General features: G+C 27.4%; 2 protein-coding genes across 5 annotated transcripts in view; one reads left to right on the top strand and one right to left on the bottom strand.

The window, feature by feature from the left end:
* Frmd5 (FERM domain containing) overlaps positions 1–10,677 on the bottom strand; it is a 253,350-nt gene extending 242,673 nt beyond the window's left edge. For all 3 annotated transcript variants that reach the window (XM_075360522.1, XM_075360520.1, XM_075360521.1), the window contains exon 1: positions 9,997–10,677. In XM_075360522.1, coding sequence (XP_075216637.1) covers positions 9,997–10,092 — 96 coding nt within the window. In that variant the 5' untranslated portion in view covers positions 10,093–10,677. The remainder of the gene's footprint in view (positions 1–9,996) is intronic.
* Positions 10,678–10,679: 2 nt separating this feature from the next.
* Positions 10,680–17,410, top strand: part of LOC142321966 (uncharacterized) — a 37,153-nt gene continuing 30,422 nt past the window's right edge. The window contains exons 1-2 of one of the 2 annotated variants that reach the window (XM_075360529.1): positions 10,680–10,816; positions 11,054–11,105. In XM_075360529.1, coding sequence (XP_075216644.1) covers positions 10,747–10,816; positions 11,054–11,105 — 122 coding nt within the window. In that variant the 5' untranslated portion in view covers positions 10,680–10,746. The remainder of the gene's footprint in view (positions 10,817–11,053; positions 11,106–17,410) is intronic. The other variant, XM_075360528.1, reaches the window with a different exon arrangement.

Below are 17,410 nucleotides of genomic sequence, written 5' to 3'. Positions count from 1 at the left end.
GGGACAGCCGAGCTAGGGATAAACATAAACAAAGAGTGGAAGAAACGAGACAACTTAACTCAAAATGGGAAAAATGTTATTAATGAACCCTTAGTTGAACCAAAAAAAAATATTTTTACCCCCTCTCCATATCAAGCTAGGACTAATGAAAAATTTTGTAAAAGCAATGAAGGATAGTCCCAGACTTTTGTACATCAGGTAGAAATTTCCGAATGAAAGTGAAGGAAAAATTAAAGAAGGAATATTTGTTGGTCCTCAAATAAGAGAGTTAGTCAAAGATGATGTATTTAACTCGATGTTAAATAATGTAGATAGTCCAGCTTGGGCTTCATTTAAAGACGTTTGCAAGACTTTTCTCGGCAAACAAAATTCTAACAATTACCACGATATTGTTAATCAATTTCTTACTTCATAAAGAGCAATGGGATGTAAGATGTCTTTGAAAATACATTTCCTCCACTCACATCTGGATTTTTTCCCGGACAACCTCGGAGACGTTTTAAAGAAATTTAGATTAAACTTTTAGGTTTAAATAAATAGAATCTTCTTTCATGGTGAACAAGAATATTTTACTTCCAACCGCTATAAGACAATAAAATAATCATGGCAATTTTCACTTTATCGATAACAGCTTTTAAGCAACAAATACCTTGGAATTACAGACAAGCCATCCTGTCAAACACTACAATCAGGACATTCTTCTTCGATCCACACTTCTCATACCTTATATTATGAACCTCGGCAAAGAATAAGTTTCTCTATTCATTATATGACCAAAACATTCTAATTTTCTTCTCGTGACATTTCCTCTAGTTTATACCTTCCGCCGCAGCGCTTCATCTTTACTCTTACAGACCATAATATTCACCACATCCTTCTATAGCACATACCACGTTTAGATTCTTCTCATATCGTATCCAGAATAATGTTTCCACGTCATATCAAAAAGCGAGGAGCAAATACATCATTCATGTTCTAAATCCTGTATCACTTTTTGAAACGTAAAAATCTGTCATTTTGATAATCACTTTTATCGCTATCTCTATTCTTCCTTTAATCACCTGTTAGGGTAATATATTTCCCAAAATAATACAATGATATTCTTTCAATTCGAGCGCTAAACAATGTAAAATATTACATCAATGTTAATTTTTCGTAACACCATTCATTTTATCTTTTTAATGTTAAGTTAAGATTACAAACCTCTCAATTAAAGTCTATTGAATATCAATAATAATAATAATCAAGCTATTAAATAATAGTTAAATTATTATTTATTTCACAGATATTTTATTTATTTAGTAGCTTTGTATGTTTTCCTAATTATAATTTTAAGTATTTGGTAATTACTTGATCAATTTAAATTTTTTTTATACTTTAATAAAACACAGATACGTTTAGAATCAGGAAAACACAAAATCTAAACGTCGGACAACGGGTGACCCCCGTGCAAGGTCAAAGTCCAAACCGCGTTATCAGAACTCTAATCAATTAACTATCAGTTTTGTCAGGCTTATCAGTTTGTCAGTCATCGAGACCTGTTCAAATGCTAATCCGTTCCGTGGAGAGAGTTTAGGATTAAGGTTATAGAGTTAGAGTTAAGATTAAGATTAGAAATAAATTTTCAAGGTTTAGCAACACTTAACACCATCTCACTGGACACTTGGCCGTATTTATATTTAAACGTATAGTCATTGTAGGAAGACCGTAACATATGTTATGTGCTATTAGTCATGTGTACGACGGACAATTATTTACCGAAGAGCGTCGTCAGTCATTTTCAACGGCTGACTCCAAGACAGTCGAACTCTTGACGACTATTAAGGGTGGTTTATGGTTTATTCCTCTCTGCGCAAAACTCTAACTTTAACTTTAATTCTAACTTAACTGTGAGATTCTAACTTTATTGCTAGAAACTCCCAAAACTGAAGCTAATTAACTAGAGTACTGATAACGCGTCATGACTTTGCACGGGTCATCCGCTGTCCGATATTTAGATTCTGAGATTTCCTGATCCTAAACATATTTACTACGGTATATTAAAATATGAAAAAAAAATTGACGCTGATCACTCAAAGGGTTCAATTTTTTTATTTTATAATAATCGTGCATTTGGGGACGTCTCCATGAACGTTTTGCAATAGTCTCTCGGTCCATTCAGGCAAATTCCCTAGAATCCTTTTACCGAAGTGGAATACTATACGTTTTATACAATGTATTATTACAAACGTAATACAACAAAATATTTATTTAGTGTAATGAAAATCTAACATCCCGTTCATACAAGCAAAATCAGAGTAGAATAATTGTAGATTATATAAGAAAAACAGATTATAGAACACAGTGGCAAAATCAGGATTTGGTTAAGAGGATTTAACTGATTTTTCAGATAGCTCGGTTCTTATTAATTATTATTAAAAAAAGGAAATTTAGTAAATTTCTTGCCATAATTAAGATGAATACAATTAAAAGTATTACGGCAATATTTTTTTTTAACAAAAATATCTGAAAAGCTGATACAATCTTCAGCTAGGACCTTATTTAGATTTTAACAATTTTCAAGATCAAAAGCTCTTTATGAAGTTGGTAATTTTTTAATTTTTTTTTTTTTTTTTTTGCGAGGATACGGTTAATAAATTCTACGAGCTCAAACAAAATAAAAAAGGCTGATCAGTCCCGATTAGTGCAAACACTCAACTCTTAGAATAAAGTCTACATTCTCTTCACTTGAAGACGCTATAAGGTGTCCACAAATATCTTTAATTTATGCAAAACGTTTTTTATTTACAAACGAAACTCAAATTTCACTTCTGCCTAGTCGTGCAATAATTAAAGTGTAATATTTGTACCGTAATCACATAATTTCAATCATTTCTAAAAATGAAATGCATTACTAAAATATAAATTTATAATTAACTGACTTAGTACTAAAAATAATAAGTTTTAAACTATAGTTTTTAAAACTATTATTTTGGTAAAATTAATTTTTTCTGGTACAGCTTTTCTTGTTTGTTACTTCGAATACTTTCACACATTCCCAATTTTTTTTTTCACCAAGTAATTTTTAGAAACATCATTAAAATTATAGATATAGCATTTACTATAAAAATATTAAAAAATAATAACAGAGACATTAAATAAATAATTATTAAAAAAATTAATTACTTTACAATAAATAAATAAATTACTAAAAATCCACACGTTACATTCTTATTTCCTATGATTTTAAAATTACAACAAAAAAAATCCCTTTCTAAGAAACTCTAATCTTAATACAAATATAACAAAACTTCATTTAAATATAATTATTAATAAAATAATTACATTATTAAAGCACGTACAAATCAATATTACTTTACTTAACGTGTTAATCACTATTTACAGGAAGTTAAACGAACCGATCCTTCAGTAGTATAATGTCCACAATGATTTCGTAATACACAGAAAAATAGTAAATAAAATTAAAAATTTTCACAAAATTTGCATTAAAACCTTTTTTAAAAATTAAAACACATAAGTGTTATTGTGAAAATTACACTATTTTACGCATAAAAAATTGAATTACAGTATACAGAGATACATATTACTTTCTGAAGTAATATGTATCTCAAGATTGAACTTTCAAACAAAAGCAAAAGTGTAATAGAATTTAGAGACAAAGAAAAATTTGAAATATTTTAATTTAAGGATATGTGAATAGACAAAGAAAAACTCCACTGGAATAAAAAGCTTTTAACTTAAAGATCACACTTCTAACTATGAGTCTAGCAGTACTTTTTGGTTCTACTTTAAATTGGGCAAAAATGTACTTTGTGCCAACAATTATAAATATGCTACTGGAAAAATGATTAATTATTTAATATTCCAATCACTCAAAACAGAATGTATTTTGGTCCACAATCTTGATGTGATAAAGACTTAGTTTTTTATAATAATACTATTTTAAATTCATCCTAACATTTCTGTAATGAATAAAAGCAATCTACTTCAAAAATACAACAATCACATGATTGTTGTATTTAACAATCATGTGATAAGTTTTCCGTAAGCCATCTTATACTTTGTTGAACCTCTATTGCACTCTACTGATTTTTTTTACATATAAGATGTATATAATATTTTGGAATTACCATTTAAAAAAAAAATTAAATTATTACTTTCTATTAGGCTTGCTTGTAAGTTAATAAATTAGATATCACATTAGCACATATTTACATATAAAACAATCTGATTTGATGTACGCTATACTTAAGAAAAATCTTAAATACTTTTAAGTTAACACTAAATAATTGTTGCTAAAAGCTATTTACGAGATTAAATTGAACATTTTAATAAATATTTCCCTTCCGACCTCTCAATTTGTCTGGGAGATATTTTTCTACATATATAAAGACACAACAAGAAAAGTTACATAGATTGTTACAAACAGATTTAAAGTGGCATGTACTGGAATAAGTACATGCCACTTATATAAATAAGTAAATTATTTTTTGTACACAAAAAATAATTTTTTTTTGTGTACAAAAAATAATTTACTAATTATCTTATTAGAATCTATCCAAAACTTTAAGCAAGATCTTTGTCTCTTTGCACTTATTGCGATTTTTACATTGTTTTTGTGTACACGAAGACAATAAGACAAAAAAATATCACAAAAAAGATTTTGCTAATATAGTCAATAAAGTAGCATGGGGTAATACAGGAATCCTCAAAAATTAAAAAAACAACAAATACAATTCACATAAAAGTCTAATGGATTTTAGAAACTTTAAAAATTTGTTAATTCAGGCCAATCATCACTAAAAATGCTGCCTATACTGCCTGTGCTAACTTTAAAAATTTGTTAATTCAGGCCAATCATCACTAAAAATGCTGCCTATACTGCCTGTGCTAGATGCAATGCTGCAGATAATGTTACATGTATGTGCATATAATTTTATTAGTTGAAGTTTTTAAAAGCAGGCATAGGCATCAGATCATTATATTTTACAGTTATTATGTATGATACTTAAAATAATCTACACATAATTAAAAAATCAAAAAAGCAAAAAGAATTGTTAATTAACATAACAAAAAACTAATCATTGAATAAAAAAATGATACCATAAAAAAGTAAGTTTAAAAAAATAACTTTATTACAAGAGTAAGTTACAGTTATAATTTCTTTTTTATTTACAGTATATGGTTTATGAATATAATTTTATATAGAAAATGAAATAAATAAAATACTATAGCAGAAAAATAAAGGTGAATCAAATGAGGAAACCTACTTCTAAATCAGTCATTAAAATATATACATATAAAATTGAATCCTATCATTGAACACAAATTACACAGTGGTTGTTTCCAGTCACCAAACTTTTTAATTAATAAAATCTTATCTATTTTTATTTCTATTAATGCACTTATTTCAAAATGTAATAAACATTATGAATATACTCGTGCATACAAAAAAACAAGTGGGCGATTCAAAATAGACAACTACCAAAACTACCAAAGATAAATTGATGAAAATTTGTGCACAAGTTCTTCTTACAGTGTTAAGTGCACATTAAGAAAGGATTTTTCGAAATACCAAGTTTAAAGTGTCGACTATATCAGCTTGATTTTTTATGTGTGTGATCTTCATATGAATATATAAAAACCAATTTTTAAATTTCATACTTTTTCGGAATTTCACAGCCAAAAAAAAATCAAAAACTAATTTTAATCAATGTAAAATAACAATATTGTATTTGCTTAAAATATCACTTTTGTTATTAATAAGTTGTATATAATTTGTATATTTAACGTAAGGTTAGCGAGTGAAGCAAACGTAGGTTATGTTAAGTTGATGTACGTCGGATTCGTAGAACACAGAATCAACATAATCTAACCAAACATAACCTACGCTCGCTAACCTCTTCTACTTAACGTTAAAATAAAATTATATACAATAAATTGCATACAAAATTTTGGCTGTGAAATTCCGAAAAATTGTCCTAGATTTTCGAAATTAGACTTTGAAAGGAGTGAAGAATGGTTAAAAAAATAAACTGAAGAATGATTTCAAATTTTAACAATTTCCGACAAGATATTCCCTAGATTTGGCTTGCAAATACTCTTCAGATAAATTTCTAAAAAACCACTTCCGGGTTTTTTTGAATTTCGATTCTTTAAGCGGCGCGACGGTGTACGGCGCGGAGACTCAATTAAAATAGGCACTGCCAATATTACTGTATGTACGACGCGACTGGGCTGCAACTACCTCCAGTTACTAGACTAAAAAACATAAAATAAACAAGAAATGGAAAAAAAACGAGGTACGGTCACCTCCTACTGGTATTTGTCAGATAACGCTAACACATTTTTAACCGCACGAAAGACGGGTAACCAGCTATAACTAATATTTTTACGATGGAAGCTAATATTTTTACGATGGAGGTCTATTATTCTGAAACCCGCTTTCTTCAGATAACTCAAAGCTTCGGGTCCTGTACTGGCCAAACTGTTGCTCTGAAGAAATTAAAATTCACTGATAGTTTTTATAAATTGAACTGGCTTTAATTTTTATTTATCATAATTATTCTCAAAAGCATGAATTTAATGAACACAGGGAAGTCCAGGGAGCACAGCGTTGTGGCTTCACGGGAAGGGCAAGCGAAATATCACCTGACCGCTAAATCAAACGTGAAGTAACGGTATAGAGCGGGCGAATATATATATATATATATATATATATATATATATATATATATATATATATATATATATATTCTTCTGGTGAACAAAATGAAGAGGTACCTGTAGGGGTGAATATCACCTGTATTCAAAGTTCTTTGAATTCTAACAAAACAATGTAACAAAACATTCAAATCTCTGAAGAAGGCAATAAAATTTACTTAACTTTTCACTTTTCCTAGTAAGTCTGGAATGGGGTACTTATTCTTAGGAATAACTATACAATTTTTATGAAAGACTTGTTTCTTATATCAGATCACCCATAATCCTTAGGTAATGGCACAAACATATTACATAGTTTCAAATTTTGCTAAAATAATTTGTATAATTCTATTTTCTTATACTGGTATGTTCTAATTTTTTACATTTTTTACATTAATTTTATATTTTGAGATTAAACTTCCTAACAGACTGTAAGCTTAATTACTATTTGGCAGTTAGATTTAAAGACTGAAACAGGCCACTCGGATCCAGTTAAATGTAATTAAAATTTAATGGCTACAGATTAAATAATAATATCAGTTATAAAAAATGTTCAGACTATATAATAACAGAACTATTCTACTTTCTTCAGAATAGAAAAACAACATAACAAAAACAGTAAAAATTAACATTACAATGAAAAAATGATTTACAATTATATTTTTGAAAAGTATATAAAAAAATAGTGTAAACAAACTAGCAAAAAAGACAATTTAATAATACAATCTCTGAAATTACTATACTTTTTTTCAGAATAATTTTTATTTTTTCATATTAGCTGATGTTCCATTAGAGTTAGCAGGCTAATTATTATTGACTAATAAATAAATTCTATTGTATGTAAAAAATGCTTTTTATAAGTGTAATTAAAACAAAGTTTCTTCAAAAAATATTAATCAAATTTTGATAAAATTGGAATAATATTATCATCATCACAGTCACCCAACAAAATTATAAATTAGGCTTTAAAAATTTGCACCAAGTCATAACTGTAAAAGATGAAAAAATAGGTAATCAATGTTTTATAAAAATCTCAGAAGTGATCATTCAAAATTATCATGGATTTTTAATGGTTGAATCATGTTCCTTCTACTTCCTAATATGGAATGAGGTACCCCACATGACTACATACTTCTTACATGAAGAAATTATTAAAATCCAAATTTTTCAATGATTTGGTGCTTAGTTTTAACTTTTATTTATTGTATTTATAATCTAATATGCCAAAGAATTTCACTCTGTTTATGTTGAATCTGTTTACGTTTTACACAAGAAATACAATTCATACAATAATAAATACAATTCACACTTCATACTTTAAAAGCTAGAAATTCCTTATTTAACCTTAAAAACTCCTTTATCTATATCCTAAGATTCATCATTTTAAGTTTCACATGTACACAAGAATCAACCAGCGCTTTCTTGATAAAAAATAAACCTGGTTAAAAATACTTTTTAATATTTATTATATAATACAATATTATACTACATTAGGTGTAATAAATTACTACTTATTATCACTACTATTATGACTATTACTACAAAAGGACTACCTAAATATTTTTATATAATCCTATTTTATAAATATTTATTTTTTACATTCTTTTTATTTATTATACGTGCATTTTATATGGATTTAAATGACCATTTCATTACTTTTTCAATCTTTGATTTTTTGTCTTTTTTACATTTTCCTTCACTTATATTACCAAGAGGCTCAACTTGCTGTGTTTTTATTGCAGCAAGTTTTCACATTATAAAGAATTTAACTTTTCTTTAATCTTCTGATAAAACACCACTAAGCAAACTTTAACTTATAATAAATCAACAAATATGTTACTAATCCCATAAAAACGAAATTTATGGAGTACATTCTATTCAGCATAATATTGAAAGTTTCTTTTTTTTGGTAAAAATTTGTCAAAACATCAATCAGATTCCCAAGTCATGATGATGATTAATCACATATATAATTTTAATCAACTCATAAGATATATTTTTTTATTAACACAGGTTGGCCTAAACCATTTTTACAAAATGACTTTAAAAGGATTACAATATAAAAAAAAAAAACACAAAAAGATTGTAAGATTTAAAAATCTAAACATTTTATTGAAATGAAAAATGTTAAGTAAAATATAGATTAAAAATGAAAGTAATGGTTACCAGTACAGAAGGAATTTTTAATTGCAGTATTTTTTTTAAAGATATCTTTGCAACAAATAAACTGCAAGATCTTGAGCAACAGCTAAATGGCACATATATATTAGCAAGTTTGTATGCTGATGGCTGAGGAATGGGTGGTTCTTTCTTTCTGGTCAATATAATAAACATGCACTAATGATTCAAAAGCTCCATTTCACAGCCAATAGAGATTAAATAAATCAGTTATTACTACAATTGATCATTTATCAACATAATTAGTGATTTTCTTTTACCAGCATAATTAATTTGGTATAATGCAAAATAGTATCCAATAGATTGATTTTAAACAAAAATTGATTAACAGAGAAAATATGAAGTCACGTTCATTTCTATGTGCATAATTTATATCACATTAGTTATACCAAATAATTGACCATGTACTAAAAAAGAATTCAATTAAGAACAAGTATCTAGCCTTTCAACTAGACTCAACCAATGTACTAAACGACTATATTCTTCAACTGTAATATTCACAAATTAATTTAAACTTATAAAAAATTGAAATAACTTATATCCTGAGAGAAGTTTAACTTTTGTGGCCTAAATTTGTCAAGTAGATAAAATAATGACATAAATCAGTGACAAATCTAAATATCAAATAAAGTAATATCCAAATATGTATATTCAATGCTATATTATTGAATGTGGATATTTTTTCACAATTATTTAAATTATATCAGATCTATGAGTATTTACCATTCCCTCAATTCTATGATGCTGTAAAATAAAAGAAATTGGTCAGTACAGTACATATCTTGCAAAAGTTTTACAACTATTATTAATTTGTAAAAACCCACTAACTGCAAAAAATTTGAAATTTGAATTTCATACAAGTAAAATATAGTTTATGATTTAGTCCTACGAAGAGGTACATAATAACTATGAGAAATATGATTAAAAACATTTTCTCAAAAATGTTAACAATCGGTGTATAATTCATCATGTAATTAAAAGTAATTGCAAGTACTGAAATAAAAGAAAACTTATTGTTTTCAAATGAATTTAAAAAAATAAAAATAAATTTTAGCTTAATTTAAACTTTAAGTGTACTCCTGATTTTTGAACTTGTTATCAATAGTTAACACTCACCTGGAAATCGCATTCCAAAATTTCAGTATCTTCTAATAATCGTACTGTGCACTTATAGGTAGAATTAACATCACTTTTGCTTCCAAATTTTAGCATTTTAATACAAAAATGTGAAAACTTTTACATTAAGCAAAATTAAACCACTTCTCACATGTATGTTTATACCGACTGCACAGAAGGAATCATAAACACGAACATCGCATATCCATTTCTAAACCCCACTGAAGCTTAATCAGCTGTTCAGGTTTTCGTTCCGATGTTCCGTATGCGAATAAGGAACTATGAATTGAAACACTACTTTCACGACGCAGTTACTTTTATGAATGTAAGTAAATATTATAATTAGTTTAATGTTCATATCACATCCACTTAAACAATTTTTTGATTTATATAAGTTTAATAGACAAATATTACGCCATCTGCTTAAAGTTAAATAAACTAACAGTTTTTTACTTGACTTCTGATAATTAATCAAATAATATGGCGTATAACCTAAAGAAACACAGTTCTTCCGATTTTTTTTACACGATTGTTATTCTGTAAAGTTAAACAATCAGATTTCAAACAAACTCCCTATTTGTTTAATAAATGAGCTTTTGTTTACTTTTCTTAATACTTTTGTCCTATAACACCTAACACTTTTTTTACTATAGCGAATTAGTTCGTCCGTTTCTTATACCATTCCCCCTCTACACATTCCATTTCCACGACGCAGGGCATGATGCAGAACAGGCGGTTTCACATTCAAACATGGCAGCGCCGACTAGCGTTGTTGTGCTGGACAGGGGGAATAATACCACTTGTACCATTAATTTACATGGTAAGTAAATAGTTTTATTGAATGATATTAAAAGATTTGTTTTCATGCTATTATTCTGTGGTAAATTTATATCAATTTCGTTCAATTAATCTTTAATTACAGAGTTCATCTGCGACTACTTATACTATTTAAACGTGTAAGTCGCCATGCTCATCAACGTTAGAAGTGTTCGTTGATCGGAATGTTATGAATGATATGTTTTTAAGTTAATTAATTATTTTCTTTTACTTTTTGTAGGTGCCACTGTTGTGTCTTGGCGAGTAAATAATCAGGAGCAATTATTTGTAAGGTAAGAACACTTTTTCATTTATAAAACTTTATTTAAAGAAGTTAAATAATTTGTTCAAAACTTTTATGAAGTAAACTGTGTATTAAATACTTTTCGAATTCATTAAAACTTTACTGATCAGTACGCTTTAATGTGGAGATAATTTTTTCATGTTTTTATTTTATACAAAAAAAAATATACATATATATTTTTACATGTTAAATGTAATTTTGTAGAATTGATTATATATTTGTTCATTTTACATTTTAAGGACATACCATATAACTTTTATGTAGACTTTGGTTTTAATTAATTGCATAAAAATTTATTCAGATCGTTATTTTATCTGTTAAGTAATTTATATTCATTTTAAAGTACTTAATAGAAATGCAGTCTACTAATTTTGATCAGGACGAATTCTTATTCCATCATTTACCCCTAAACCTATCATGACATGTCATCGCACTTGCTGTACCCTGTCTCGTACTGTTCTGTTATTACTGCATTGTTGACTGATCTAGTATTTCTGACCTCTGTATGACATAATTTTTTATTAAGTTTATTTTTTAATCGAAAATTTATACAATAAAATTATTATTATTTTAAATATAAAAATTTAGCTTACTATTATAATAAAATCATGACGTGAAATCTAAGTTTTTATGAAAAATTAATTTTTTCTTTGCTTTCAAATGTTATAAATTTATAGGAGGTTTATTATAACTTTAAGAATTATTACAGCTTTAATTGGTAATTAACTTAATTTCTTTATTTGTAATGTTAACTTTTTATGCAAGTTTTTTTTTAGAATGAAGTAACTTAAAAGATTTAACTGAAATTTTCAAGAATTTTAATTTTATTTTCTGTTGATTTTAACATGTTTACAATAAATTTCTTTAAAAAAATTAATATTTAATTTTAAATGAAATTTTATTAAATTATCTCATTTTCATTGAATTAAAATGACTTGAGATAAATTTCAATTATAAACCAGGTTATTTACTTTAAAATAATTTTGGTGATACCAAAATTATACCAAAATGATACCAAAACTTGTACCATATACAAGTTAATTAATTGAACTACGTTCACGGTTATAGGTTCTTAGAAGTTATATTTTTTTGCGATTTATTAGTACTCATAATTTTTCTTCAATTAAATCTCTGTACCGTCGTGCAAAAGACGAGAGTATGATCCCCAGACGATTGGCTCATATATAATGTTTACTTAAATAAAAAAATGCTATAATCAAATAATCCTGATATTTCATATATTTAAATTAGTTGTGATATTTTTGAAAGTTTTTTTTCTAAATCTTTGTATAACAATATATGTATTTAAAAGTATTCGATATTTCTTTTTTCATATTTTGAGTATTAATTGATTTCATAATAATTAATTAACATTACCATTATTTATGAACCATTTACTATTATTACTTTTTAATTATGGCTTATTACAATTCGATTATGTTTATTAAAAAAAAATTATTTATAATAGGTCCGCGTAGTAAACTTTTTCGTTAGTGATAGTAGTGAATTTTGAAAAAACAAGAAAGAGCTGTCATTTTCAAGAAAAGAGATGGAGAGATCGTCTATTATGTGGGAGAGGGTCTGAGCGCGCGAGCTGACGGCTTGGAGGCTGGGGAATGGTATCCCGGCCGGCCACAAAAAGCGACTCGCCGCGTTTCCCATCTTTCGAGCTTTAAAAAAGCGGTGTTGAAGCTGCGCATTGCGCTCCGCTTCGGCTTTTTGTGACTGCCCCCTCTACCACGACAAATGACTAATGCCCCGCAAAAACAATCCTCCGCTCAACCTTGTCGTTCTTACCCCTTCTTCAAAATACAGTATATAACACCATCTTGTATTGATTTAATTTCAACTTGAGACTTATAAATAAACGGATTAATAAAATTATTAAATGTAACTTAAATTTTGTAATTTAAAATGCAGCAAAATATGTGTTTCTTATCAGCAGCTCTGTGAAAAGTGGTAAAGATTTCAAAATTCCGTAATCAGGATCATACAAACTTTGACCGGTTGCTGGCTTTTTCTTGAAATACATCTTACAGATAACTAGCGCCTATTTACAAGCCTACATATACAAGGGATATAAGTTAAATATTTCAACAAACATAAGATAAACGTTCGGTTTTATTCATTTATGAAATGTGTAGTAAGTAGCTTCGCACATATTACGTAAAACTGACAGCTTACTCTGGCGTAGTAGAGTACTGTAAATTAATTGATTAAACTGAACATTAAAAAGTAAATGGAATTTTGTTGATGTTAGATTGCAGTTTGTTTTGCTAACCTGATCAATCCATCCATAACATGTAATCTCCCCTAATTCCATATAATGTATCACTTCCATCGGACGTAAATGTGTTACGTGCCACCTATTATTTAAATTTAAGTATACGTTTTTTTATTATATGACTAGTCTTAGTTTATTTTTTTGCATTGACTTCCCCCCCCCCCCCCCCGATAAAAAAAGAAATGTAAAAAACGTGTTTTTCGGTCGTTAGCAGAAGCAGAATAACATCTATTTTCAACTGTTAAAGGTTTTATCACATCTAAAAAATGTAAACCTTTGTGCCCTTCAGTTAAAGGAAGAGCTAATATTTTACTACCATGTTACTTATAAATGCTACACAAAACCTTAAGTGTTAGGAGCTATAACACATTTTCATTTATTGCTCGATGTAGTTTATGCTTATTATTTTGTGTTGTGTGTTGCTTATTTCACTATGTTGTATTTTCTTAAAAGTAATTAATTCAAAACTTTTGTAATTTTCTCAATAAACAATTTAATAATAATATATTGAACAATAATACAATATTATTTTTATTATCGTAAAACAACAATAATAATAATCCAATAACAATAATTAATTCAGTATTACGTAAAAGCAAAATTTAATAATTGTTTTTAATAAACATCAGCCGTGATTAAAAAACTTTATAGAAACTTACTTTCGTGTAAGTCAATAAAAATCATACGATGTAACGAAGGCCTCAATCCATTTCGTTTCGTACAGTTATTTTTTTAGTGCTCGATTATCTTTTTAGTGATAGAGTTTTAGGTGAAATATGCAAAAGGTTCATACTTTTAAAACCTTTTGCATAAACATATGAAACAAAAAGTTCTGCGCAAGAAAACCGACTTTTCGTAATTTAATTTTTTTCCTTCTGAAAAAATATCTCTCATTCCAGTCTTAAGTTATACAAAAAAATTTGATCCACAAAAAAGTTATACGTCAAAACGCACTGCAGTAAAAAATAACAATGTTGCTAACAATAGGTACCGCAGATAAAGAAACGTTAACGTTCCCACTTGCAGCATCATAACGAACCACACTTAACTTGCCCCACTCAATTTTTCGATCTTAAATTGAGCGTAACTCAAGAACGACTCGACCAATCTTCACAAAATTTTCATATGCACAACTTTAGCGTCATTACTAACGCATATATAGATTTGTATATAATTGATTTGTATTTATATAAAACCCCGATTTAAATGAATAGTATATTCGTACAACTCATACCTCAAAACGTAAAATTAATTTTACCCCCCCCCCCCCGCCGATAACACTACGCGACCGAAAGTAATAAGTTTCTTGGAAAAGTCTTAAAAAACGTTTTTACCACATTCGTAAGTATATTATACATGTATAAATAGTATGTGGTCTACATAAAATACAGTTAGTTCAGACGGCGCTAATAACTGTATTTCGCGATGGCTTAGAAAAATGAAAATTTGACAAATAATTATTTAAAAAATATTAATTAAAAACATAGAAATGTATTATCGAAATTAGGAATTTCTACCGTTAATCTTTTCTGATTAGAAATTTCTGTTGTATAATTATACACTGTAGTGAGAGGAGATTGTGTACCAAAACAATTTTATGATATAGAAAATAAAATTAGGGGTTTAACATATTTTTACTTACGGTGGACAGGAAATATTTATCATGTTGTGTAGTGTTTTCGTCATGTGCAAATTAAATTCTTTTATTTGGTACTACACTGAACATTTTTTAAAAATTCGAAAAATTTTTTTTGACACCTTATACTTTTTGAAAACACAATTCTGTCATTTTTTTCTGTGTATTTAGTAATCAGTTGTGCTACCACATCTGAATTCAAGATTTCAATTTGAGTAATTCAGCTCTAATATCAGCTGAACAAAAAATATGTCACTAGAGGGGTTTCCAAAAACTAAAAAAGTGAACAAAATTTTAAAACTAATTCCCTTTGTCCCAAGTTATGCAAATTTCATCTGCAAGTATACTTTTATTAATATCTTCAGTAAGGGCCGTATCCAAAAAAACATTTCTACAGAATAAAAGACTGAGAAAATCTAAAGATTTTAAATTTGTTATTTTAAAAAAAATATAAAAGCAGGAAACTTGTGTAAGACAAGTTGTATGAAAATTTTGTGCCGTGTGAAAAATAAAAATTCTGACTAGGATTCAAATCTGGAACCCCTCAAAATGGAAGGTTTCAAGGTCACTAGTCTCCTGCAGGGTTTTTCATAATTGGAATCTTTATGAAATGAAATTAAGAAAAAAAAATTTTGTTGAATTTATTTAATTATATTAACCTGAATTGTTTTTGAGTGATTGAAATTTTGAGATGAATATTTAAATTTTTTTATTCAATTGGCTTAAAAGAAACTTGTGGAAATTCTTTTTCATTAATTAACTTTTTTATTTCTTAAATAAACCCTAAGACATGTTAATGTTTTTATCACAATTTTAAGTTAATGATTTTAAAATTAGTACATTAATATCGATAAATCTGTTGGATTTCAGACTTAATTTGTTAACTTGTCAAGTTTTTTTTAATCACTTAGATAAGATAAAGTTTTTTTCTGTTTACCTATTTCATAAATTATCAACAAAGTTATTCTTTTATCCAACTGGTAATTATAGTGATACTTTTGATCATTCTAATAGGTTTGTGTAGAAAATTTTGTGGCAAAATTATGAAGCTGGTAATTTTGTTTATTACATTCTGTCTTATTTGTGTGTATTCACTATAGTGAATGCATTTTTTCTTTTAAATTTGTCTTATGGAAATAATCAGTGTTCTGTTATGTAATTTATATAATATATACCTTATGTAAATATTTATGTATCGATAAGGAATTTCATTATGTAAATGTATTTTATCTTTGTTGTTGTGTCTGTTTTCTACCCATATTGCCTTTAAGTGAAAAATTACTAATTTGTTCAAATTTAACACTTATCCTTTCTTATTCTACCCTTCGTTCCACATACACTCTACATTTTAAACACACTGAAAGTTTTAAATTATTTAATATTATAAATGATCTACTTTCAAAATAATGAAAGTTGTTCCTCCAAATGACCTGTTGGTGCTAATTATAGCACCTTCATCACTGGAGTTACTGGTAATTGTAATGGTAATTAGCTTTTGAACAACAATATCTGTAAAAGAACACATCTGACTCATATATTCAAGTATAGCAAAGATCAGCAAGAATCTTTTTTTTTTTACAAAAATGTTATTGATGATTATAAACCATATAAATTTTATTAATAGCCATTCATAAAGTTTTTCAACTTTTAAATTTTATGATTGTTTTTCTAATGAAATTTTAAATAAAATATTTTAATTTCTTTTTGCTGAAGTGAATTTTTGTTTAATTATTTTGTGAATCTTGGTTGTGAAGTTGTTTATTACTAAAATTCTTTTGTTTATTTATTTATACATTTTCTCTTCAGTTGTTCATGCTAATAAATTATAAATACAATCAACTCCTGATTATCCACGAGCAGTTTAACCGCGATGCCTCTTTGAGAAAAAAGTTTATAAAGAAGCTAAAAATTTAAAGTTTTTTCATCATTCTGTGATAGGTTTTACTACTTCATTCATTTGCTACTTGAATGTGCTTATTTTAATATAATTCTGTATTATAGTTCATTGTGGGTGTGATAGGACAATATTTCATTGTGTGATATTATTATTTTTTTTTTTTTGTCTTCAGTCATTTGATTGGTTTGATGCAGCTCTCCAAGATTCCCTATCTAGTGCCAGTCGTTTCATTTCAGTATACTCCCTACATCCCTAACAATTTGTTTTACATATTCCAAAAATTGCCTGACTGCACTTTTCCCATCTACCTGTCCTTCCAATATCAAAGTGACTCACTATTCCAGGATGCCATATATAATATTTTTCTATAATATTTGTTTTATGAAAGTTATTGGAATACTCAAGAATATTAATAGAATTATCAGGGTTGTAATTATGATTATTTTCTAAGATGTCTAGCAAAATTGGATATATATG

Source organism: Lycorma delicatula, chromosome 3 (genome assembly GCF_047948215.1).
Source record: "Lycorma delicatula isolate Av1 chromosome 3, ASM4794821v1, whole genome shotgun sequence".
Taxonomy (NCBI): domain Eukaryota; kingdom Metazoa; phylum Arthropoda; class Insecta; order Hemiptera; family Fulgoridae; genus Lycorma; species Lycorma delicatula.
The sequence above is the reverse complement of the archived record's forward strand: the minus strand, read 5'-3'. Positions and strand labels throughout refer to the sequence as shown.